The 26,884-nt window shown below is 45.1% G+C and overlaps 1 protein-coding gene across 6 annotated transcripts in view; it reads left to right on the plus strand.

Annotated features, from left to right (window-relative positions):
- LOC134542220 (lisH domain-containing protein ARMC9-like) overlaps positions 1 to 26,884 on the plus strand; it is a 50,630-nt gene that overhangs the window by 8,817 nt on the left and 14,929 nt on the right. For all 6 annotated transcript variants that reach the window (XR_010076758.1, XR_010076759.1, XM_063386302.1 and 3 more), the window contains 8 exons: positions 7,931 to 8,098; positions 8,927 to 9,238; positions 10,074 to 10,305; positions 16,029 to 16,156; positions 21,438 to 21,608; positions 23,164 to 23,489; positions 24,763 to 24,982; positions 26,404 to 26,511. Coding sequence is in view for 4 of the 6 variants with exons in the window: in XM_063386302.1 (XP_063242372.1) it covers positions 7,931 to 8,098; positions 8,927 to 9,238; positions 10,074 to 10,305; positions 16,029 to 16,156; positions 21,438 to 21,608; positions 23,164 to 23,489; positions 24,763 to 24,982; positions 26,404 to 26,511 (1,665 nt within the window). In the remaining 2 variants the exon portion in view is untranslated. The remainder of the gene's footprint in view (positions 1 to 7,930; positions 8,099 to 8,926; positions 9,239 to 10,073; positions 10,306 to 16,028; positions 16,157 to 21,437; positions 21,609 to 23,163; positions 23,490 to 24,762; positions 24,983 to 26,403; positions 26,512 to 26,884) is intronic.

Consider the following 26,884-nt stretch of genomic DNA (forward strand, 5'->3'; position numbering starts at 1 on the left):
CCCCACCCGACCTCACCAACCCCAGTTCGTAAAACCATACGGGTTCGGACCCACTGAAAGGCACGTCATCCAGACCCAGATCACGGAAATGTTACGCGATGGAGTCATCGAACCCAGTGAGTCGCCATACAACTGCCAGATTGTCATGGCGAACAAGAAAGATGGCTCCATGCGTTTTTGTGTGAATTTCAAACCAGTCAATTCAGTAACCATACCCGCCCCACCACCGCTCATCAACATAACAGACGCTTTGGCGGGGCTGGGCGACGCCCGCATCTTCACGTCCCTGGACCTCAAGTCCGGGTACTGGCAGGTGCCGGTACGTCCAGAGGACCGCCCGAAGACCGCGTTCACTGCCCCTGACGGCCGGCGTTTCCAGTTCTGTGCCATGCCGTTCGGGCTGATGGACGCCCCCGCGACCTTCCAGGCCATGATGGTGCGTGTGTTAGACGGGTACGCGGGCGAGTTCGCCGCCGCGTACCTGGATGACGTCATCATCTGGTCACGGTCGTGGGAGGACCACGCCCGGCACCTCGGCCTGGTCCTTGAGCGGCTGGCCAGACACGGCCTCACGTGTGCCCCCCAGAAATGCCACGTGGGCGCGGCTGAACTGGAGTACCTAGGGCACATGGTGGACGCGGAGGGTTGCCGCCCTCTGCCAAAGCACCTGAACCTTATTGAGTCCAAACCCGCCCCTCGAACCCGCAAGCAGCTGCAGAAGTTGATGGGCCTTCTCAACTGGCTGCGCTCGTTCATTCCGCATTTTGCCAGCGTCACCGCCCCGATGACGGACTTGCTGTCACCCAAGCTCCGGTTTCAGTGGACCAGCGAAGCGGACGCCGCCCTGGATGCGGTGAAACGGCAGTTCCGCGAGTGCCACCAGCTCGCCCGTCTGCAGCCTGACCATCCCCTGTTCCTTCAGACAGACGCCAGTCAGGAGGGGATGGGGGCCGTCTTATACCAGGTGGGGGACAAAGGCGTGCGCCGGGTGGTGGAGTACGCCAGCGCCAAGTTCGGCCAGCCCGAACGGCGGTACCATGTGAACGAGCAGGAGTGCATGGCCGTCGTTTGGGCTATGCGCCGCTACCGCCACCACCTGGAGGGCCGCCGGTTCACGCTGCGGACGGACAGTCAGTGTCTCCGCTGGCTGGACTCCGCCCAGGGCCGCAAGTCGAAGTTCACGAGGTGGGCGTTGATGCTCCAGAACTTCGACTTCGCGGTCGAGCACGTCCCTGGACGGGACAACCAGTTCGCCGACGAGTTGTCGCGCCATCCCGACCCACACAACACGTTTCAGGATGACCAGGACTGGGAGGGTCTGTTGCCGCCAGGGGGAGTCGCGCCGCCGGTCACTCCAGGGGAGGCGCCCGCAACTTTATTTCACATCCCAAGGGCCCCCGATCATCCCGCCGTCTTGCCTGTGGAGACCCTGAGCGGATTAGTGGAATTCGTGAAACAGGCCCAGCGGACAGACGACCCCACACAGGCCGAGGTGCGGTCATGTGGGGAGCAGGTTCACCCCTACCACAGGTGCGTGGACGGGGTGTTGGAGACCCGGGTACCAGGGTACATGGACGCCTGGCGCCTTCATGTGCCGCTCGGTGCCCGCGAGCAGGTCATGGGCTTCCACCACACGCACGAGCTGGCGGGACACCCAGGTGCGCACCAAACCCAGTTAGACATCCGTAAGACCTTCCATTGGCCGGGGGTGACGCGGGACGTACGGGACCTGGTGCGGCGCTGCCAGCAGTGCCAGCAGAGGAAGACGAGGCGGTCTGACGGGGTGGAGCAGCAGCGCCCCCGACGGCCCCGCGACCCGTTTCACACCCTGGCCCTGGACATAATGGGGCCCTACCCGCGGACCACCCGGGGAAGGAGGTTCTTGGTCGTCATCACAGACATTTTCACCCGGTGGGTCGAGGCCTTCCCGGTGTCCAACGTGCGCGCCGGAACCATAGCCGCCCTGCTGGACCACGAGTTATTCCCGCGGTATGGTTTCGCGCGCGTGCTGTTGACGGACAACGGCTGTCAGTTCAGCGGGAGGCGCTGGAGAGCTGACTGTCGCCGTTGGGGTCTCGACCACCACACCACCCCCATTTACCATCCCCAGGCCAACCCCACTGAGAGGCGCAACCAGGAGGTCAAGGCGCAGCTGCGGCTGAGGTTGGGGGACGACCACTCCAAATGGGACGTCCACCTGCCGAAGCTGTTGTATTGCCTCCGGCGCCGCACCAACGCTGTCACCGGTCATTCCCCTGCCGAGCTTCTGTACGGGAAGAACTTGGCTTTGCCCGGGGAAAGCAGGGTGGCCGATGTTGCCATGGGCACGGTGGCGCGCCCCAATCATGAGGAGGGGAGGGAGCACGCCAGACAACGGCAGGCCCAATTCCTGGCGGCCCACACGCCCATGACTAGTCACCCCCCACCCCCCATCCAGCCAGGTCAGCTGGTATATGTCAGGCAGCACCACTTGTCGTCCGGGGCGCGTAACTTTTGTGCGGGGTTGGCGCCCCGATGGTCGGAGCCGCGGGAGGTCCTGTGGAGGACGGGCCCCTCATCCTATGCGGTCCGGACGCCAAGGGGGCGGCCCGCTAAAGTGCACCGGGACGACCTGCGCGTAGTCGCGCACGGGGTCAGAGTTGGCCCAACGACCCCCTCTTCACCATCCCCCACACTCCAGGAAGCCACAGATACGCCGCGGGAAGGAGCAGCACCTGAACCCACCACCCGGGGGGACATGCACACGGGAGACACAGACGTGGGTAGCCCTGATCAGGCACATGAGTGCAACCAACCCGACCTCCGGCACACCCCGAGCAGGTCCCCGGTGCCGCTGGCCACAGTTCCGCACGTCCCCGAGGAGGTGGGGAATCCGTTGGTCTGGTTTCCTGACGAGGAGGGGGAGGAGGTCTGTGAGGAGGAGGACGACGAGCCACTGTGGCCGCTGGACCTCAGCCTGGCGGATGCCACGTTCCGGGTGTCCGTGGACGAGCCCGAGGAGGGGGAGGAGGAGCCGGACAGTAGGGATAGGCGCCCCACCCGCAGACGTCGGGCCCCGGTCAGGACGTGCTGCGCGGACGACAGCGAGCCGGTAGAGTTCGCTCCTGTCCCCGCCGTGGAGGCGAGCTGCCCGACCACCCAACCGGACACGAGGGGACCTACCACACTCTGCACAGTGGAGACCCCTACCAGCACAGTCCCCACCACACGACCACAGAGGGCCCGCCGACCCCCGGCCTACCTGGCGGATTACGAGTGGTCCAGGTCCCCGTCGAGCTACTCCACCCGGGCGCGGCCCGTAAGGGGCGATCCAGGGGTGCCAACACTTGTGGCCGGACCCCTATCATTCCCCCCGCCCACGTCATCCATTCCACCACCCTGCCACACCCCGACCACACTGACCCCCCCACCCACTTGTAACCATATTGAGCTAGAAGAGGCGCACGTCGCTGCCCAGTCCCAGGGGGGGAAAGGACACGGGTCAGGGCGTAACCCCTTATCATTCATTGAGTGGGAGAGGTATTCAGGGCAGAATGTTTACATCACAACACACCACCACTCCGCCGCGTAGTGTAGGGCTCGCAGTGCGGCGAACGCCAGTGAAGTGCTCAGCGTGTGAAGCGAGGCGTTGATGCACATAGCGGTCTCAGAGAAGGGGGGGCATTTGACGCCGACCTCCAATGCTCCTCTGTCGCATAGACCGCTATGCCTCATCAACGTCTCGCAAAAGCGTGTGCACCGAACGCGCCCGTGCGCGCAGCAAAGTGCAGTTCGTGCGACGAGGCGAACGCCATACAACGAGTGCTACACCGGCGCAAGGATCCGGCCGGGTGTGGCATATCCTTCCGCCGCACTACAACAAATTGTTATAATTATGTTTTTCCACAGGATTTTATTAAACATTATTTTTTATTAATTAATAATTAAGTCTTTGCAAAATCATGTTTCAATGTGCGATTTGTCCCGAACCTGGCCGGTTCAGTTTCCCGCGAAATTCACACGTTTCCGCGGGAGGGCTGGCGGGGGAGGGGGGTCGCGCGCGGCGACACCGCTAGTGTCCTTCGAGAGCTCAACGAGGCCGGCAGCCTGCGCGCAACGCGGAACCTTCAAACTTTGCATTCACCGACATGTAGTTTTCCATAGTGTAATTTCTTTTCAACCTTTTGTACAGTTCCGCGGTCGGCCTAAATTTACCATGAGGTACTTAACTTAATTCAATCAGTGCTCAAGATGAGTGTTCCACGTCATACGTAAGTACTGTGGGGAGATTATGTGGTTTCACGTCGGCGCTTCACGCCCAACCTAGCCTACCGGCTATTTAGTTTTGGCCCGCACGGGGCAGCCAGCAGGCGACACGTGCTATCAGACTTAATAACGATTCAGTCCCTGGGACACACCTAGACACCACGTAGAGTCGCCAGAGACACGGGCCTACGTGCTGCTAGCCCAGTTTATCAAGTGTAATGTATTAGTGGAATAGTTGTTCGCCTAAGTGTAATTCGTCATGTCAGGGCTTATGTATCACCGTCGTACGGCAGTGCGCCACCAAACTTAATCCAGAGCTAGGTATTAGTGTAGTGTATTGTGCTTCAAAATATTGTGTGCCATGTCAGAGTGTCTTTTGTAACTTTCGCATCACGTAAACGAGTCTGCCCCTCACGCGCATAAGAATCGTGAGCCGCCACTGAGGAAGTGAGCTGCGCGTGTGACTAGTCGCGTCGGGCAAACCGTTACGGCCAGAACGGGCAGCACCATGTATTGGGCTGTGCTGTATTAAATTCACGAACTATCTGAAGAAGTTTTGTGTTATTATTCAGGCGTCCCGAGTGGCCTCAACAGCTCGGGGGGCCCTACTGCGTTGACCCCTACCTCTAGCCACAAGGCCGAACCTTCCCTGAGATCACGAACTGAACAAAATCACGTCTAAATACTCAGAGGTAGCGGGGACGGCGTCAATATATATATATATATATATATATATAGGCCTATTAAATTTATAAATGTGCTAAGACAAGCTATCAGTGAATTGTTTAATTTTAGTTCCAATCATAAGATATTACCAGATACCCACACATAACAATAAAATTATTTGGTCTTGACATATATATATTTGTAAGTTCCTGTTACTTAAGTTCACATCTTCCTATCGGTCCGTAAGCTGACACTTTTAAGCTTGTTTTCACTCACAAAACGTTGACAATTTGGTGGGGAATGGATCAAAAGGTGGCCATAGGCCCTTAGAGGACCAGGGCGGTATTCCCTAGGCCATCGCAGGAAGCAGCGCTGGGAAGACTCCCAAGAAAAACTACCATAGCTCTGGGTCTGGCTCTAGGAGTGTATCTTGAATCCGTTTCTTGGACTGACTGATCCTTGGGGTTGGTTACCCGGACTTGGGCTCTTGGATAAGTATCTTGGACCCTGCCTGCAACAGAAATCCATTCTTGCGAATAAGACCTGTTAGCAGACAGTCCCGAAAAACATTGGCCCAAAAGGCCAGAAGAGGGGGTGGAAGTAGCGAAGTAGAAAAAAACACTCACCAAAGCAGGGTGGATGATGCCGTGACTCCGGAAGATGTCGCGTTTGGCTGGCCGAATCCTGACGCGGTAGATATAGAATAATTTCATAATTTAATATAATTTAAATAAAAGAAGAAGTACTGAATATATAAAACTAATTTTTACTACTGGCTGGCTATATTATACTATCTAATCTAGGGATCTCATCCCTTGTAGCATGTTGACTACATAATGCGACATTCTCTGCTGGAAACCGCGTCGATGATTAACATTTACCAGCCAGAAAGAGGTCGCGCGCAGAAGTGCCGGGGCGCACGAAAAGTGTCTTAATTAAAAATAGGGTTCAGCCCTGAAACAAAGGTTGGGGGGGCAGGGGTGTACCGAAGGTACCCGAAGATGCCCGAAGGGGCGGGGCGAGAACAAAACACAACCCGAGTGGTTAACTCGAAGTTCGCGTGACCACTGCGCTATCTAGAGAGCAACTCCGAAAACAACCGCCTATCGACTCTAGCCAGGTCGAGATGGTGAAGCCTGTGTCCTTATGCTGTAGCCAGTACTGCGCTCTGGCGGCCTATCTGCGAGGGGGAATGGAAGTACTCATCTCAAGCGCCCAGGGAGCGCTGGTGGCCCTTCTCTGTCAGCCTCAAGGTGGTTAGTTCTATAGGAGCTCGTCAGATGTCGTGGATGTCTCCAAATCGCACTGCAGCTCTGGAGGCTGAACGGCCTTGACTCAGACCACTCGCCCTGCTGTGTTCATGAACTTTCAATGACACTCGCTAGGGGACGGGGTAAGAGGGGGGACTAAACGACACCACTCGGCATGGGAAAACGCACCCTAACGTGACTTTCTATGAGTGAACCTAAGACGTATGCGTGACGGGAAGAGCTGCTCTAAGCAGGGCTCTGAGAAGAGGTAACAACTCGTCCAGAGCTGTAGTATGCAAATTTAGTCATGCAGGGAATTAATGTTACAAGTCCCGGGCGTGACTGCAAGCGGGGGAAATTTCATCCGAGCTGCTAACATCGTCTTTAACCTTGCAAAATATCAGATTGGCCCCTGTGAAAAGGTGCCTCGGGCCACTGCAGCAAATTTTAACTAAGTAGAGTACACCAGCCTAACAAAGTGTAAATCACCTTTTTGTAACCAATTTATATGGAAAATAAAATTTCCAAAAATAATTTAAAATTATAATAACAATTTAAAAAAAAACGTGCCAAAATACCTAATTTCCGGCACTCAGTGAGTTCAAGAATTGACAGGAAACAGTTGAAGACTTAAAGCGATCTGGATGCCCTTCAACGAGTGGGTTAGACGAAAATGTGACCAAAGTAAAAAATCTGCCCGATTCTGATCGTCGTTTGAGTGTAAGATTAATCGCCGAAGACCTAAACACATGCAAAACAACAGTTCACAAAATTATTTCTGAAAACTTGAACATATCGAAGGTTTGTGAAAAATTGGTGCCAAAAGTGTTGAGTCATGAACTCATGAACAATACAATGACGAGTTGACTTTTCCCATGAAATGTTGGAGCAGTTAGAAAGTAAACCAGATTTTCTAGACAACGTAATAACAGGTGATGAATCATGTGTGTTCCAGTACGATCCTGAAACCAAGCATCAAAGTTTGAAGTAGCACACCTTGAACTCCCCGTGTCCGAAGAAAGCGAGAACGTTGAAAGTCCAATATAAAGACAATGTTCATTGTCTTTTTTGACAAGCGTGAAATGGTCCGGGACAAACCGTCAATGCAATTTTCTACAAACAAGTCCTTGCACGCCTGCACAGACCTGTCAAATGGAAACAACCGGAGATGGCAGAGTGCTGGAATCTCTACCATAATGCTCCAGCCCACACCGCCTTCGTTGTGAGCGCCTACCTGGCACAGATAGGGGTTGCCGCAGCCACCGTACAGCCTGGATGTGAGTCTGCCAGACTTTTTCCTGTTCCCAAAGCTCAAGAGAATGATGAAAGGTCACCATTTGAAAGATGTTCCCGCCATCCAACAGGCTGTCACAGAGTCTCTGAAAGAGGTTACCGCAGCTGACTTCCAGGGAGCCTTTGCAGTGTGGGAATCACATTGGCAATGGTACGCCTTATTTTGAAGAATTTTAAGAATATGTACCGATCAGATTCTTTAAATTATTTTTACCAGAACTAGTCTCATTACTTTATGGACAAATCCTGTATATTCCTCACACTAACCTTAGTGTTATTCCTATGGAATTTTTTTCCGTATTAAATTAAGTGTAAAATCTAATAAGTAATAGTACACATCTTATTTACTGACATTACTTCATCTCTTGTTCATTCATAATGCCTTAATGCTGTTAGACCATTTGGTATAAATGTGAATTTCACATGTGGAATATTGTTTGGCACATAAATTTTTTTTTTTGGTCCTTATGTCGTAGTTCCTTGCCAGCTACAATTTCGGAATAACTGCAGATACGCTCCTGGAGGAATGTCAGAGCTTGGGCTTCGAGGTGCCAAAGACTGTAATCAAGCAGCGGATCAAGAAAGAGAGTGTCTCAAACATCATGAAGCATTTCACAGAAAATAATCTGGTGGACTTCTTTCAGGTGTGTGTGTGTGTGTTTCATCCCCGTGTGTTGGGAATGGTAGTTGAAGTTGTCAATACATTGTCAAATTTGTTGGTTTTGTCATGAACATAATATTTCAGAATGTACAATATGTAATGAAACTCTCTCAAAACCACTTCTAATGAGAAACTTAGCAGTAGAGTGAAGAACTTATAAAGAATCTGTGTGTTACCAAGTATTAATAAACAATGTCTTTCTTCCTCTAGGATTCTTCCTCTCTTTATTTCGAATTCACATATTGGTAAAAGTAATGGTTATTTGTTATAATTTTTTTTTCAAATGCTTAAACCTTTCTAGTATATTTTCTTAGTGATTCATTTGTGATACCGTTGCTTTGAAATACATTCATATATAACTGTGACGAATGAGTTAGAATATGTTTTGATTATTCATAGCAAAATGTCTTACATATTAGTCAGCCTTAGAAATTAATTTCGCAGTAAGGTGAGATGGACTGCTTAAACTGTAGCGAGGTAAGTTGTTAGCCATGCCGTAAGGTCAAACAGTCATTTCCAGGCCTGAGTAGCTCACACAGCAAGAATAATTAATAGTGTTGCTTTCAGCACCAACTTAAGATATGAATTTACCTCCTCCTCCCATCCTAGAAAAAAATGTTTCTTGATTATACCTAATCTTACTTTTAAAAACACTACACACATCAGTCCCTCACCCAGGATTCATACGTAGAACCATTCTGTTGTTGGTACTTTAACCATCATACCACACAGTTCATTAAATTATATTAAAATATTAAATTATTATTATTATTATTATTAGTTTCTCACTGATGGGTGCCTGTTGGTACAGGCATGGGAGACATCAGTTCCGGACCCCATCAAAGCAGAACTGGAGTTCAGGAAGCTGACATTCTACCTGCACGTCTACTTTGCTGTGTTGCCACTGACGAGTGTGGGCGCGGGGTCTGGCTTCCCGGCCAGCGACAATGGCTGTGTGCAAGGAGAGGAGGGCGGAATTAGTGCAGACGGCATGGAGGTGCTGAAAGAATTTCTGGAGACAAAGGGCCGGGACTTCAGCAACGAACCAGAGTTCCTGCCGTACTATGCTCTGCCGTTTGTCAGCGACCCTGTGAACCACCCATCCTTTGCAAGCGTCTTCAGTGTGAGTTTCATTTGGAAACAGCTGCCTTTTCTGTCATTTGAGCAATTCTTAAATAGTACTAGTAAAATTTTACCTCTTATGAGGCATTTACAAATAACCTATGTTGACTACCGTTGTTCTCTGCCATGATTTTGTTGGACATCCACTGGGTAAAACTCACAGTTTAAGGTGCCTATAATCCAAATGAGTTTGAGCCATTATTTATTGTTGATAGCAAATTAACTTTAGAAGACTTCAATCTGTGAATCTTTTCTAGATCCATTATACACTGAACTGAAGCCTGTCAACCTATTGGTGCATTCAGACTATGAGACAAACTGTTTGTGCAGGAGAACACCATGATTTGAGTTGACCAACTACCTGTCCACCCCACTCATAAATCTAAAATCTTGCAGAAACAAGTAGGGTAGCCATTTTTATGGGCTGATGTAATAAATAGCACAGTTGCTATAATGTTTCATGCTATATTTAGTGACCTTGTCTAGTTATACTGGAACATATCTGACACGTTCAAAAAATGTCAGCTCAACCCCTCCTCCTGTCCATTCTTTAGTAATACTGTTTCAATTCCTGTAAATACAGGAACAGATCAAAATGTCAGCTAGTAGTAGTTGGTATCAATTTGTTGACCGTAGCAAAAAAAAATTTATAGAGAAATTTAACATCCCCACCCTTTACCACAAGGCGTTTGGGGAAATTGCTTACATAATAACTGATTTCAAAGGTACTCTGACAGCTACACCACTAGACTTGTAAGCTTGTCTCTAGTCAAGTCGAGCCTATAGTAGTGTGGGGAACGGCTCGTCTGCAAGTCCTTATGGCTGTGGGTGCCCAGGAACACTGGAAGAAAGAGCTTCAGGAGAGCTTGGAGCAGTTCCTGGTGCAGTGTTGCTGGGGCCAGAGAGTTGCCCCGCGGCTGCTCCGCATGGCCCTGGAGGCCATGCGGGACGAGACCCCCGCCCTGAGCAGGGCACGGCTGCAGCAGCAGTTGGCAGAGCTGGAGCACAGTTATCGCCAGCTGAAGAGAAGATTCCGTCGCCTCAGCAAGGACCACCAGAACCTCATTGGTTTGTTTTTTTTTTTTTCACTAGCTTTTTGTACTTGTGAAACTGCCTGCCTGTTAGTATTACATCTACTCACTTAAGCCCCCCCCCCCCCCCCACATTTACCAATTTAAATATATTAAACATTAAAAACGGGGGAGGAAATATACAGGGTGGCCATGAATATGTGTTACAAATTGATAGGGATGGTAGATTTAGATGTGTGGAAAACATTTTATTAAGAAACCCATGTCCGGAAATGCATTCTTAAACCTGAAACTGCGCAACAAAGTAGCAGGGGTAGGTAGGCAACTAGGTGACAACAAGCCAGTGAAAACATGTTGTGTTGTCTTACCTACAACCCGATTTGACGATCAATTACCGCACAAGTCACCGTCCATGTGAAACACTCGCTAGGTGTCCGTATTGTCCTTCTCGAACCACTTGCTGGCTTCGTGACGCGCAGCAAACCCGTTCCCCGCAAACGGCGGTCAATGCGTGCGAACATTGTGTGTGCAGGATACCGTCGGTTAGGGAACCTCTCACGATACTGTCTCTCCGACTCTCTTCCATTGCCGCCAGCTGCACCATACACTAAATGCATATCGGCTAGCTCTGCCAGTGTGTAGCCATCCATGTCGCCTCTGCAACTGCGACAATAGCGAGTGTAACACATGCACGGTGACTCGTGCGGTCACTGATCGTCATATCGGGTAGTAGGTAAGACAACACAACATGTTTTCACTGGCTTGTTGTCGCCTAGTTGCCCCGGAAAAATTAGGATTGCAAGGTGCAAATTTGTGCTATTTAAGCGTTTATCATCCCACAATACAGAATTTATAATTAGCAGATAATAAAATATATTTGTAAAAAAAATTTTGTGTGAAAAATTTCACTATTATTTAAATTACCTTCAAAGTACTTATACAAACGGCTTGCAAGCAGGAACACTAAAACTAAAATACAATTTCTTCAACTTAGCCTGTCGACAATAATTACGTGACTTACGTCTCTAATAGTACAACATATATGTTAAGCAAGTGCTAATGTTTTCTTAAATCTTTATCAATATATTGATCTCAATACTCTCATACTATTTTAGCTGCACTGTTTGTACTGAATATACATTTTTTTCTTTTATCGTATCTTTAGAAAGTATACTCGGGACTGCTTTTAAAAAATAGCTTAGTATATTGGCATTTCAAGTAAAAATTTCTAAACTTATAATCTTATAATAACAAACATACATTAAATAAAAAACTACATTAAGCAAGAGCTAATGCTTCCTTGGTCAATCGATCACAAAATTCAAATATTACATTAGCTACATACTGTATAAACACATTGCACGAACAAATATAATCTATTAATTTTCTCGTATTCATTCATGATACTTAAAAAACTCAGCCATTAAGAACTTAAGAAGTGTATACTAACATTTAAATAACAACCATTTAAACTTTTAAAACATCAAACACTAGGTATCTGAAAAAGTAAAATCTGCACTGAAGAAATAAATTAAGAGCTAAATCTGAAAACACGTATATACAGTATAGACACCTAAAGTGAACAACTTCTATAATTTACATGTTTTCTCGAATGTGTTCATAGTAATTTTATGAAAACTCAATACTTCTTAAAAAAAAGTTATCTGCAAAATGTCAAAAAATCATTTCAAAGTTGTAAACACCAAACAAAAATTTAAAACTGCTATGTATTAAGAATTTATAACCACGTTCTTAATCATTTTAAAGGCCACTCTTTTACTAACCCATCTAAACAAGCAGAAATTTTCTGTTTTTCTTTGCAAATTTCTCAATCAATATATCTTCGTTTAATGGTATGCTGCGGTGTATGGATATTAGTGCGAGTCCATTTAGACAGTCTTCACCAGTGCTGTTCCTGAGATAGGTTTACAGTCTCTTCAGAGTTGAAAAGCTTCTTTCAACTGATGCTGTGGTAACATGCAGAGAGGCCAGAATTTCCAGAAGTATATGTAAATTTGGAAACAACATTTCTTCGCACTTCTTCAGTGCAGTGATTTCGTCCTTCGGTAGCTCATCTTTGGAGTTTTTCCATTTCATTTTCCATAAATCCCACTCACCTTTGAACATGACTTTACTGGTGTTTGTAAGGTCATCAGCATAGAAATTAAAAGCTCTCTTTAAATCACTGAAACTAGATTTTACAACATTCACTGGTATGTTGCACTGCAATCCTACGATAATATTCTTATGAGATAAGAATCTTTCACTGAGAGATGAACTATTTCTTTAATATAAGGAATGAAAGACATCCTCCTGAAGTACTCCTTTGGTGAATTTGCTGAGTAGTTTTCACGATGTTTCTGCCTGCCTACACATCTTGGGATTGCTGGAACCACACCAAGAACATCTGCAAGCTCTAAAGAATCTTTGAAAATATTTTCAAATTCTTCATCGCTGTTGCTGCGCATATCAGCTAATTTTAAGCCAACTAACTCAACTTGGCTAAGAGCTGTACCGAGGTCTATGGATTTGCTTTGTAGACATTGGGAGAGTGAACAAGTCAGTGAAAGCATTTTCTCGGAAACGTTAAGACTAATAATGAAGCTAAAGTCACAGACACTTTTGTGAAGGATCTGTGCTTTAGCACTTCCTTCTTTGTTTTCGTCGGTGATGTGTTCTAGAGCTTCAATCACATGGAGCAGAGCATTTACAAAAAGGAAACTGCTTTGTGCCTTTCTACCCAACGTGTTTCGCAGTACTTCATTAAGCCCGTGTGGTTCAGTGGTGAAGAATTTAATTTGGTTTTCAGTACATGTGTTCTATGAGGAGAAGCTCTAAAAAAATTGCACACCTCACTCATAATACCAAAAGAATTTCGAATGCATGGGATCTTTGAAGAATCGTTGAGGCATAGGTTAAGGCAATGCGAGGCACAATGAGTATACAATGCCTTCGGTTATTCTTCTGCTATAATAGCTTGGACACCTCGGAATTCGCCTCTCATTGCTGATGCTCCATCGTATTCCCAACCTCTTAGTCTGTTCATATCCAAACCAAGGGAAACCAATTTTTTCTTTATAGTATTTGCTAGTCCAGCCCCACTTACATCATACACGGGAACAAATGACAGAAAATCTTCCCGTAGTTCAATGACTTCTGGATCAACATATCTTATATTAATCTGAAAATTCCTGTTTCTATTGCCCTTAAATTGACTTTCGAATTTGTAGTCAGCACTTGGAGTCCACGTGTTTTTTAAAACAGCTTCCTTTTCATCTTCGCTTACATTGTGTCTGTCAATGTAACTCCCGATGTCATGCTTATTTTGCATTTTTAAACTCACCATTTCAAATGTGCTTTGCTCATCAAGAGATTGTCTGTGTTCCAAAGAAGGACCTGAACACTGCGATGTTTTATTTTCGTCAGCAGCCTGTACAAAATGAAGAACAAAGACACTTCTGTAGCATTGTCCGATTAATTGGTTGAGCATGGGTACCAAAGCATTTGCAAAGTCACAATATACAAATTCAAAGTATTTATGTTATTATAAATATTTACGGTATGTTTTTTGACTGTCTACTTCATACGTAACTTCGTAAAATACATAAACAAATAACTCACAGGGAACCTAATAATTAAGTGCAGAATGTTATTGTACACCTTTTATCTACAAAGTACCCCATTAATAACTGCAGTTGATATAAATAACATGCATGTGACTAATGATGTATATAAATTAGTTTCCCCCCATTCCATTCACATGCATGTTATGCTGTTTTATTCATGAGCTATAAAATGTTATATCAAATAAGTTGATTTTTAACCACTGAATCAAGTCACAGATTTCAAAAAAGTAAAAAATTTAATAAAAAAATAAATAATAAGAAATTGTTCACACACTCGAAACCTTTAAAAAATTTATTGTCGTCTAAAACTATTAACGTAATTATTATGAAGAAAGAGAAAATATTTTTTCCTTCCTATAAATGGCATTGATTTAGGCTCAAAGAGGATCTTTTTTTTTTTTGCCCAGCTTGATTTTATGTTGTTTTTCTGTAGCTCATTTTGGGTCGGCTCAAGAGTCTAAGGCTCGTCCATCTCTAGATGAAACAATAAAAAACATTGATTGTTTCCATGTAGGTACCAAAACGTTTTGGTTATTGAATCTAGATTGTGAACAATACCTATTCCCATGGAAAATTTCAGTCTGATTAAAAACGGCTTCGTTTCGCATGACATATTTGCGTGTTGGATTATTGGCGTGATTTAATTTATGTTGGCTCACATTAAATAAACAAATAAATAAATACAAACAGCTGTTTTCATTCTGCCACATATGGAATTAAATTCCGCAAGTAAACTTAATGGACACGATAAAAGTGTTGTTATTCCTGATTATGTGGCAACTGTAGCCGGAAAAAAAATGCATATTTCATTTACTTTCCATCCCTTCCCAATACGATCCGCGTTTCCATAGCATTTTATGTTCGACTAAGTCCGTTAGTTACTATTCCAATTGGTGTAATGACATTGAGACATAACGTTTTGAAACCCGTTTCCGTGGCCATTTTGAAAACGATAAGCATTTTATAAATGTTATCGAACCTATATGGAAACTTAATATTGTAGTAATATTAACTTCCAACTCGTGATTAACTTATTAGTTATAAATCTTACCTGTATTGATACACCTTTCATTGTCATATCATCTCCACTTCCGTCTTGCTTCGGCAGTTTATTAAAATACGAAAGTAAATTACTTCCTTTCCTTTTTTGTCGCATATATCTATACTTTACGTGTAACAACGAGCTGTTTGACCTGGCAACAACTTCCTTCCTATGAAGCACAAAGTTATTCCAGCTTTCCTTAGACTAAGCACTGGAACCGAGTAAATGTTACTTCTCTGTGTCCTCAATGCCATTTTAAAATATTAAAACTGAGGTAAAATTTTGTATGAATAAGATAAGTGTAAGAGTATTTTAAAATAAATAACAATTATTTATGCAAACTTTATATTTTAAAAAAAATAAGATTTAACTTTCGGGGGGGCCGCCCCCCCCCCCCCCCCCCTCTCTGGCTACGCCACTGTTGCTGACATATATAAGTATTGAATAACAAAGTCATAAACTCTTTTCTGCATATATTTCACTTATAGCAAAGTTTTAATGGTGCTTAAGGGGCCCGTCTAGTCAAGGTTGTATCTTTGTTAGTGAGGCAGAATGATATCATAGAAACTTGCTAGTGCTTTTAGCATGGTATCACCTCTTAGCACAAGAGTCTGAACTGGCGCACAGTCTTTTCATCGTGCATAGGGAAACTTTCAAATTTGAGCAGTAACCATAACAACATATGGCAAAGAAGTGACTATAAAGGTGTAATGCAAGTGACCGTTAGTGTTTTCAAGAATCTCTACTGGGAGTTTCATGCCTGAAAATCATTCTGCTGATGCTAACACATATTTTAGCCATTTAAAAATTAAATGTGGTAACAGAACTACTCATCCGCCTTCAGCATAAACTTAAATGCTTTTCAAATTGTCAAGTTGTCAAATTGTATGGCTTTTTCTGAAACACTGCACATTGTATGTGTGCACAAATAGGCAGACGCCTTAATTGATTGATCGTAATATAAACCCTCAGAATGAATAAGTAAATTAATTTACTCAAACATTTTTTTAATCTGTTACCTGCAATGGGAATGCAGGTCTTCGTAATTGAGGCCAGGCTCAGGGCTGAGTGTGTGTCGTGTTGGGTGTGCAGGCATAGCAACAGAGCTGACGGGAGCCCTTGAGAGCACAGTGAAAGGGAAGGCTGTGGACTTGGCTGCAACCCTGGACAACTGTGCTGCCATCTTCCCGGAACTGTTCAAGCCATCCGTCACTCCACAGGTATGCTTCAGACCACGTTCCTGAACTATTTCTTAAGATTTGCTTCGTTCCTGTTGCCTTGGTTTCTTGCTCTGTCCCCCAAAACACTGTCGCTCGTGTGCTAGTGGTACAAGTTAATTTTACGTACTGAGGGCTGCGCGCACGTTCCCGGTGACTTTAAGGTGTTATGAATGGGCGCCACCACGTGTAAGGGCACGTGGACCCGGCGGAGTCTCTCTCTCAGGGCGTGACGTAGCCCAGGTGGGGACGAGTTACCAGCCCTTTCTACCCTATCTAGATCCAGACCTGGCCCGCTCTAGGCGTCGGGCACGCCACACTCCTAGGCTAAGTAGGCTCACTCACCACGTGGTTAAATAAAATACTCAGATTTTACTTATACCCAGATTTAATTCCACGGACACGCTTCCCTCTACGCACGTTACACTTTACACGGTTAAAAAGCCTGAGGCACGAATCGGCTTAAGTGAATGCATGGTCCACACACGTGGCCATGCTATAAAGGATGCTTAGTACACAATGGTTAAAAAACTCGACTGAGACAATTAATTTTTAATGCAGCCCGCCGACCGAGAGCTGCCCCGAGGAATGACGGATGAAAGAGATTTAAGAATTAATTAAGATACAGAATTACTTGATCAGTGGTTCACGACGGTTGAGGTCCCCGGGGTGCTGGCACGTCTGCTCTCGGTCGGTGATGAAGATGAACTGGGCGAGAGCTCTGCTCGTCTCGACTAACATGGCGCCTCCGCGCCAACACAATTACCGTTATTACATTCTGTGATTCCGTGCCCCGGCGAAAGTTAAGTAAATTATAGATTAACATTGAAAAATATATAAAAGCTACTGGAAATTTAAAGTATATTAATATTTACGTAATTATTGAATGTTTATATAAAAACATTCCTACCCTCGTCCAAGTCCGTGCCTATTCGGGTCCGCCCGGGCAACGTCTGTAGTTCTTTCAAGTAACATGATATTTAAATTAAAGAATACATGAGTAAACTGCACAACACTGGGGCAAAAAATGAATGAAAACAAAAGGTTTACAATTAACATTAAACTTAGCAAATTAGGGGGTCGCCGCACTGCTTCTAAGCGCCCTCTTGCCGGGCTAGAAACACACGCACGAGCGGGAGGTTTGAATAGAGGCGGTGGTTTGGCGGTGTCATATCGGGCTCAAAGGGGCCGCAGGCCCGGACGACGTCAATTGCCCCCTCCGAAAGTAGGCCGATATGACAGCGCCGTTTGACAGATGGTTGGGGGGCGTGGTCGGTAATGTTTACCTTGCGCACGTGGTAATGTTATTGTTTACGTCCGTGCGGACAGGTGGCGATGTTGACGTGATGGGCGAACAACGTTGACATGATGGCGGCGAACAATGTTGACATGATGGCGGACGACGATGTTGACATGATGGCGGGCGGGTAATTTTTACATGACGGACAATACACACGGGCAGAATGGGCGCTGGCTGACTAACCTTGGGTGTGGAGACCCACCAGTTGCTCCGAGCTCCAAATCTGCGGCTGCGGCGGCTGTTGCGTCTCGCAGCGCGCTGCGGCGCGGTGGTGGCCAGGGTGCCGGCCGGCAGGGGCGGTGGCGACCAAGGTCAGGCGGCTCGTGACAGGTGGGCAGCAAGCGCAAGCGGCGCTCGGCACGGCCTGGTTCAGCGTCGGCGACATGCGGGCGTTTCGCGGCTCGTAGTGACAGACGGGTGACAGGTGCACGGCTGGTTGTCATGTTCGGTGATGGGACGGTCGGGCGTCCAGGTGTCGTGGCGTCGTCCTGCATTGCGTCAGGCGGATGCAGGGAGCTCCGACGACCCCGTAGCTGCGGTGACTTGAAGGTGCGGCGTCTCAATGTTGCCAACTTGCGGCATGCGCGTGGCGTCTCGGGCGGCGAGGCACTTGATCAATTACCGTTATTACATTCTGTGATTCCGTGCCCCGGCGAAAGTTAAGTAAATTATAGATTAACATTGAAAAATATATAAAAGCTACTGGCAATTTAAAGTATATTAATATTTACGTAATTATTGAATGTTTATATAAAAACATTCCTACCCTCGTCCAAGTCCGTGCCTATTCGGGTCCGCCCGGGCAACGTCTGTAGTTCTTTCAAGTAACATGATATTTAAATTAAAGAATACATGAGTAAACTGCACAACACTGGGGCAAAAAATGAATGAAAACAAAAGGTTTACAATTAACATTAAACTTAGCAAATTAGGGGGTCGCCGCACTGCTTCTAAGCGCCCTCTTGCCGGGCTAGAAACACACGCACACACGCACGCACGAGCGGGAGGTTTGAATAGAGGCGGTGGTTTGGCGGTGTCATATCGGGCTCAAAGGGGCCGCAGGCCCGGACGACGTCAGTACAGTTTTGGTTTTATAGGTTTTTAGGTTACTAATCTAAACATATGGTCTGTCTACTTTGTAAAAGGGATAATACTTATTTGTGTAGTGATGTAATTTTCATAGATATGTATTCTTTGACCTGAAAATAATTATTCAATTATTGTATAGATAATTTGTATAATATTTTTTGAAGGGCTTTCCTTTACATATAAAAAGTAAGGTTAGTGTATAAATAGTTTTAGATTACTGTTTAAATTACTTTAAATGCCATTCAATTGTTAAGTAATGTAAAGTTTTTGCCAATCACTTCCCCCCTTATTTAGGGCCAGAGAGAGCTTACACTTCAACCGTACGCTAAAATAAAATAACTTCCATGTGAGAAAAAAAATTTTCACGAAATAAGTGCGTACACCAGGCTCGCTGTAGGAAAGGTTTTGATGGAGATTAAAAACGGACGAAAACTAGCTTCTACTGCGCAGCTCAAGTACCCCCCCTTCTTGGTGACGAAGAGGGGAGTGTAAAGGAAAGAAAACACGTGTACGGTACACACCATACTGAAAACATCATGCGGCTGTTATGTAGTTGGTTCGCCTACTGTAATACTTTATTTACTATCCCTTTCAGAGTGGTTACTTTCGGCACAGCAAAACACGTGTATACAGTATACATTACACTGAAACCAAAATACATTTTCCAGGTTACTTACCTACTGCAGTTCTTCAATGCCCGACAACTCGCTGTCCCTTTCAGAGTGATTTCTGTCATCACTGTAGCTATCAGCTTCACTTGAAGTGTCAGTTTCTTCGCCTAAGTTAATTATCACTTCTTCCACAGCGATATCAATTGCCCCTTCCTGTGTTCTATATCCGTTTTCAATTGTTTGTACGTGTGCACATACTGACTTCCATTTGCCCTGATCTATCTCGGAGAACCGTTGATTGCACAAAGCGATAACACTTTTAATGTTAAAATCAACATTTCGTTGCGCAACCCACTGTTTAACGTCCGCCCAGATGAGTTCGATGGGATTTAAATCAGGGTGGTATGGAGGAAGACGTAAAACTCGGTGAGAGTGCTGTGACATAAGCTCGTCAATAACGTAACTCTTATGTAGTTCTTTGTGTTTTTTTATTATTTCGTACAACTCTGGTTTCAACATGTCGGGCCAGAATGAAATACCTTTTTCACGTAGCCATGTCTTCATGTCCTCTTTCTTGGAGTTGGAGTTAGGACACTTTTCACGGAGTTTATTGTGATACGGTGCGTTGTCTATTACCAGAACACTGTTTTCTGGAAGATTAGGTATAAGCTTCTCTAATACCCACTTCTCGTAATTAGTGACGTTCATTTCATTGTGATAGTCACCCGTAGCTTGCTTTGAACGCCACATTAACAACGCATCCTTGATAAAACCCATTTCGCCACCTGCGTGAACAATTATCACTCGCTCGCCTTTAGATACGGGTTTCAACAGGCCTGCATTGCTTTCGTCACTCCATGATTTTTCTGTACAGTGCGAGCTCAGTAAATACGTCTCGTCCATGTACACTATAGGCCTGCCTTGCTGCCTAGCTTCCTTTATCTCTCTTAGATACGCAATCCGTTTGTATCTTATTTCTTGTCTCTCTGTAAGTACAGAACGATTTGTTCTCGTTTTCTTCCATCTAAATCCCAATTCTCGTACGATTTTTCGTAAGCTTGTTGCTCCTCCCTTAAAACCAATACTCTTTCGTAGTTCTTGTAGTAGTCTTGGGATAGTAGGGGCGATTTTCTGATTTATATAAAAATTGTGAATACTTCGTCGCACAACACACTTATCAAAATCGTCAAGTCCCGTAACATGCTTCGTACGCGTCCTATGCTTGTTTGGTGTTTCGAAACGTGTGCCCTCGCCGACTGCAATACGCTGCATCTCTTTGGTAATCTGGGTAACTACATTTGTAGACACGCCTGTAGCCACAGCAACACGTCTTCGTGCTTCGGCAAAAGGGATGATAGGCTCTTGAGCCGCTTTTTCATTGTTCATGAACTCAATCACATTCGCAATAACTTCTCGCGTTTGACTATGCAGAACCTTGTGTTTCAGCTTCGAATGTATTGGAGGCATTGTTACGTATATACCTCAAGAGAACGTGCACACAAAATCCGACAATTCTCGCGGTAGCCTACTCTGTTAAATACGTACACAACACAACCACGGAAAGAGGAAGACTGATATATTCACGCACGGTAGTAGTCTACTAGACAGCCGTGCGCTATCGATGGCCTTCGCAGGCACAGCCAATTAGAGCACAGGCGCCGCTTTGACTGCCGAGGGGGGCGGTATCACAACCTGCGCGTCTCAAAGCCCTTCCTAGCCTGCGCGAGTTGTATGTACCTGTATTCCCGATGTGTTCAGTATCAGAATTTGGGTGAAGAGAATCATAGAAGTTTCAAACAAAAGTGATGCTGCTCTTTCCTTTTGGTGAAGTGTCATTTTTAATTCAGTGTATGCACATAGCAATTGTTGAATGCTTTGTTTTAAGCTGTAGAAATGTTGTAGTCAGAGGCATTACCGGGTATGCATAGAACTACCTATCACATCAGGTCTGGCAGGTGACATCTTCATTTCTGTGGTTTACAAATCCCACGGAGTCAATATAGAAGGGAGTAGACAAGGCTGCACATTACTGACTGTTTTTCACCAACATCTACGTTTACTTACAAACAAGAGACATGGCAATTAACCTATCAGTATCGAGGCTTTGTACTGAAAAAAAAAATGGCGGGACACTGACTTTTTTTTTTAGTTTAGTAAAACAGGATATCGGTATCTAGGTTCTGGGAATACGACCACCCATTAAAACTCTAGCAACACCCATGGTTGTAGTTCCAATCAGCAGGTGTACGCAATGTGGTACTACAGTACCTGACATAATCCACAGACAGTCCCAGAAGGTGACGAGGAGTGCTCCCTCGGCGCCGGCAGCGAGAGAGACCGGTCGCACGCGGCCAGCCTGTGGACTAGCTTCGACGTGGACTTCAGGAAGTTGAAGAACCACCTGCTGACCGGCAGCATGAAGACCCAACTCCTGCTGCTCCAGGCACTGCGATGGGTCTGGCATCTTGTTCCGCTCCTATTTCAGTGCTCTGGACTGTATACTGATTATTAGCCTACCTCGTAAAACATTGTTTTGGCCATATACCATTGTTGGTGTACACTGTTATGTCATCGAGAAAACCTGAAGAAAGGCGAGTACTCAAACACACAGAAAATAAGCCAAAATCAGCCATTGTCCATTCTTCAGGTTTTCTCGATGACGTGTCATTATAAATTAGCAACGTGGTATGTACGTTTTAAATCAATCTTTCCCATCACAAGAATCATTCAAAGAATGTAGCCTACCTTTCATTGTAACCAAATCAACTTTTTAATTAAGGGCCACGGTGATTGAGTGGTCAGATCACTCTCCTCAAACCAAAGCAAGGTCAATCTGGATTTTTGCTTGCATTCCATCGATGCTCCATTCTCATCTCATCAGTCATAACCCATCACATGGATCTTCACCATCTGGAACACTACCATCCCTGCCATCTGGAACAGCACCAAACAGTAAGCATAATTCAGTCCATTCAGTTATGTATGCATGTATTTTTTTTTATTTTAAGTATTTTACAAGAAAATTTAATAAACTTATTTTAATATTTTTGTTTTTATATATGTGTGATTTTATTTTTATGGGCATATGAAGTTTTTTTTTATTATTTAATTATAAAAAAATATAATTCTTGTACTTATGCCATCTTTTTTGCTTCTCAAACCGGAGAACAAAATGTCCAGTTGAATTCCAAGGGTACAGTAAACCGTTAATGTCGAACTTAATAGGAGTTACGATTTGCCTGTGATATACAGGGAATAAACAAGGAAATTATTGATTTCCAGCTCTTTTCTTCCAACTTTTACCGCCTCATTCCAGCTCCCTCACTCCTTGTGGATTATCTATTAATGGTTGGTCGCTACTCTTGGAAGAAAACAAATTGTCTGAAAACAGTGGAAATTAGATATTTTTTCTCTGATGCTTCCCTGCATTGGTGCAAACCAAATACAATATAAGTGGCACTACTGCGGTAATAGATTACATTTTCCTAGATCTATAATTGAGGTAGTGCAGTGCGTGATGTATTGAAGTCAGATATAGTGTTTACTCTTATACATTTTTTTTAAATGGTTGTTGATTCCTCTGTTTTAAAGGTTCTGTGGATGCATCATCATTTTCAATTTGATGTAATGGATTTTTTTACACTCTGAAATAAAAAAAAAAATACTGCAAATAATACTGCTAATAGTTATGAAATACAGTGAAAAAAACTTAAGTCTAATGTTAGCATTCAACATATTTCATAGTTTTTTGTGTGAGAGGCTGTCTAGTTTGGAATAGTTTGTTATCCTGTACATTTAATTTTGTTATGTACTTAAAAGAAAAAAGAATAAAAAATTCATAAGTTGAAATTTTGTTGTGCCCCGAATGTTTCCTATAGGGGAAAAAAAATCAAGAATAAACTCACTCCAAGTACATTAATAGATATGAATGAATGACACCTGTAACTGAATCTCTTGGAAGTGTTGGTTCCAGTGGGAGAGAGAGTTGCAGCGATCACGTTGCCCTGCAGCGCATCACCCGCTCGAGTGTGGAGGACCGCGAGGAGGTGATGGGCGCGTACCTGCGACATGACGTGCTGTGCCTGCACTCGGGCGGCGGGGGGGACCTGCTGGGGGCATGCCTCCTCCCCGCGGACACGGCCAGCCCTCACCCCCTGCAGCAGGCGGCGGCACGCCTCGTCAACGCCGTGGCCTCCCTGCGCTGCGGCCGGGACTATCTGTCCGGGGCGGGGCGGGACGTGGCGGGCGTGCTGGTGCGAGCCATCACCGGGGGCGCCGCCCTCGATGCCATCACCACCGACATGCTCCTGGCGGCACTGCAGAAGCTCAGCCTCAGGTCAGGCGATGTAGCTGCTTTCAGCACCCTTCCGCCTCACGCCTGTAGGCATTAGAGCTGGGCCCCTATCAGGCTATTTGCCAATCATATTGATACCTATCGCTGGTTGCCGATCGATAACCGATACCGAACATCTTTTCAAGTCCAAAACTGTAGATGCGACCTATACACAGTGGCGACCCTTCTGCGGTAAATGTGGTAGCTGATCGGCATGAAATATCGACGAGCATGATTCTGATCGCAACGATCGGTAAGATGACAATATTTGCCAATTCATTTATTGGAAATCGGTGTTGGCCCAGCTCTAGTAGGCATGCCTCCAGCAAAGCAAAAAATTTTCATTGTTGGAAATATGAAAATGATGTTATCATGCAAATATTATTCTATTATTCATAAAGATAATTACACGAGGTACTAGTTTTAAGCATGCAATATTTTATAATACATTTTTATATACCGTACTGCCATTAACCGGGTGTATACTAGAGCATGAACACATTCACAGTTTACATTCAGTAATTTTTTTCAATTAATTTTAAAGGTGTTCAGATAAGCCTGGATGGACTGTATTTAATTCCCAATTGTAACTAGGTTCTTATAGTTGGATGCACCTCATACAATTTCTCTAGCTTTTGTATCTTGTTGTATCATCTGACATTACCATAAATGTTTGCCCCTGCCAACACATGTTCCAATACATTTTTGTTTGTTACACTTGAGTACCTATGTACAAACATTTTTGAATCTGTCTATAGTCACATTACACTACATTTAAAATATAATCAATTCCATCGTGTTTCTTGCGAATCAAGGTGGCGCAATAGTATGTCACTGAACTCACTTTCCAGAGGTCTCAGGTTCGAATTCCAGTCTGATTATTCCAAGAGTGTACGCAGAATTTCATTTCGGAAAGAGTGATGGGAGGGAGGAAGAACTACATTCTTTTCATTTGTTTGGAAGCAATGATATATTTTTTAGGATTTCAAGGAGGAATGGGTAAATGTATAGGTATTCCCCCATCTCTTCCACCTCGGGGCCATTCTGATTTTGTTCATCCACGATTTGTCTAAATCACACAAGGCAAATGCCTAGTGGGTGCCACACTGAAGGCCAAGGTTGGGCTCTCCCTCTTAATCCCTGATCCGCAACGCTCTGTGTTCCCGTCTCTCACGACCTCGCTGTGGAAGAGTGAGAGTTGAAAACAGAAGCATCCTCCCTACGAGGTAGTGTACGAAGCTCGTGGGCAGTCGCCAGCGTGATGGTGCTCCGGCAGGCACGGCCAGCGGGTGCGCATGCTGGAGCTGGGCGTGGTGGAGTGGCTGGTGCGGCACCTGGCCGCGGGGCACAGCTCCGCGCGGGCCTACACCCTGGAGTACGGCACGGCCCTGCTCATGAACCTGTGCCTCCACCGCCGCGCCCGCCAGCGCTGCCGCCCGCTTGCCAGGCCCGCGCTCGAGCTGCTCTCCGCGCTGCTCGCCACCGAGGCCACCCACGTGAGTCCCTGCTTCCTCTCTCGCTCGGGACTGACACCACTTCTCGAGAGGAGGTAGAGGAAACTATCATAACTTCTTGTGGAGGTTGGTGAACTGCCACCCCTTCTCAAGAGGGGGTTGGAAGAACTGCCACCCCTTCTCAAGAGGGGGTTGGAAGAACTGCCACCCCTTCTCAAGAGGGGGTTGGAAGACCTGCCACCCCTTCTCAAGAGGGGGTTGGAAGAACTGCCACCCCATCTCAAGTGGAGGTAGAGGAAACTATCTTAACTTCTTTTTGGAGGTTGGTGAACTGCCACCCCTTCTCAAGAGGGGTAGAGGAAACTGCCACCCCTTCTCGAGAGGGGGTTGGGAGAACTGCCAGAAATAAACTAACAAATACAGACACTGCGTCATCTGTGGGAAGTCATAAGTTCCACAACCTTAAAATGAAGCCCGCTCCCCTCCCACCCATTTCGATCAGTATATGCTCTTTCTTGTTTTTCTGGTCAGTGTTGCACTTTCGCAGACCAGTTTAGATGTTTGAGATGCATAGTATATGCTGGAGGACACAGAGGTGTGATAGAGTGGTCCCAGTATCACCGGGTTCCTGCTCAAGTAGTGGGGAAACAGTTGTTTTATCCCGAGCATAAGACTGTAATTTTATGAACAAAAGTTTGCGCCCAAATGGTTTGGATGTCACTAGTATCACGTAAGTCCGATCGCTTAAAGACTTTCCAGTTGTAATCACACACCTTAAAGCCCTACTACTTTACATTCACATTTATAGTTTTATGTAAGGCTTAACTGTAAATGCTTATGCTTAGTATATATAAATCACTATCAGTTCCTTGCCTCAGTGGTTTTTATGAAAGCACAACAATCTTGTATAACTCCTTTGTTAAAGTAAAAGTTTATATTATTAGGTACATTATTATTAGTAATTTGCGCTAGTGTTAGGTTTGTGCAAATTGTGGTTTCCAATTATTATAATGTCTCTGACTGTTCTGCGTGAGATACACTGACCATGCTAGCAGTTCATCTCAGAAATCTTTTGCTATACTACAGAACACAAACCAAGGAATTATCACAAATTGTGGCCCTGTTGCGTGTTATTACATTCATTATACATCAAGCCTTTTAAATTTTACAAATTAAATAATTTTACATATAATATTCTTGACTAAATTAATATTTGAATTGATGCACATGTCTAACAAGTCACCTGTAGATGGATACACATTTCTAACAAATCACCAAAAGATAGATATATACACATGTCTAACAAGTCACCAGGAGATGGATACACATTTCTAGCAAGTCACCATGAGTTAGATGGATACACATTTCAAACAAGTCACTAGGAGATAGATTGATACCCATTACAAAAATTTTGCACTTAACAGCATTAATACGGGGGCTGCTGTGTTACTTGGTATGTCCAGGCCCTGCCATATGTGAACGGCACCTTGTTCAGCCTCTTGTCCGAGGAGCAGATCAATCGGGAGGCCAAGAAGATGGGCTTGGGTCGAGTATTGGACTACTACATCTTGGTTTGTAAAACTAGCTTCAGTTTTAATTTACCACGTGAATTCATATGCGTGTTTTATCTTTAGAAGAATGAATATTACTTTGGCAAACTTTTAAACATGCCACAACCTCTTGGTTGGATACGGAAAATGAATATTTGCAGTCAATTAAATGATAGGTATGTTACAATAATTAGTCTTATTTATGTTGTAATTACCTCCCCAGGTTTATACCAATTAATTTGTAATACTTTCGTCTTGAATGCTTCAAAAATCAAACATAAACCTGGTTTATTGAGTTGAGTGAGCATTTAAGTGTGTGTGTGTGTTTGTTCATGCATTTTTTTTTTGTGTTACTGAAACCATTTGGCTAGATGGGGATAAAGATACGGTCAGG

This window comes from Bacillus rossius, assembly GCF_032445375.1.
Source record: "Bacillus rossius redtenbacheri isolate Brsri chromosome 4 unlocalized genomic scaffold, Brsri_v3 Brsri_v3_scf4_2, whole genome shotgun sequence".
In the NCBI taxonomy this organism is placed as follows: domain Eukaryota; kingdom Metazoa; phylum Arthropoda; class Insecta; order Phasmatodea; family Bacillidae; genus Bacillus; species Bacillus rossius.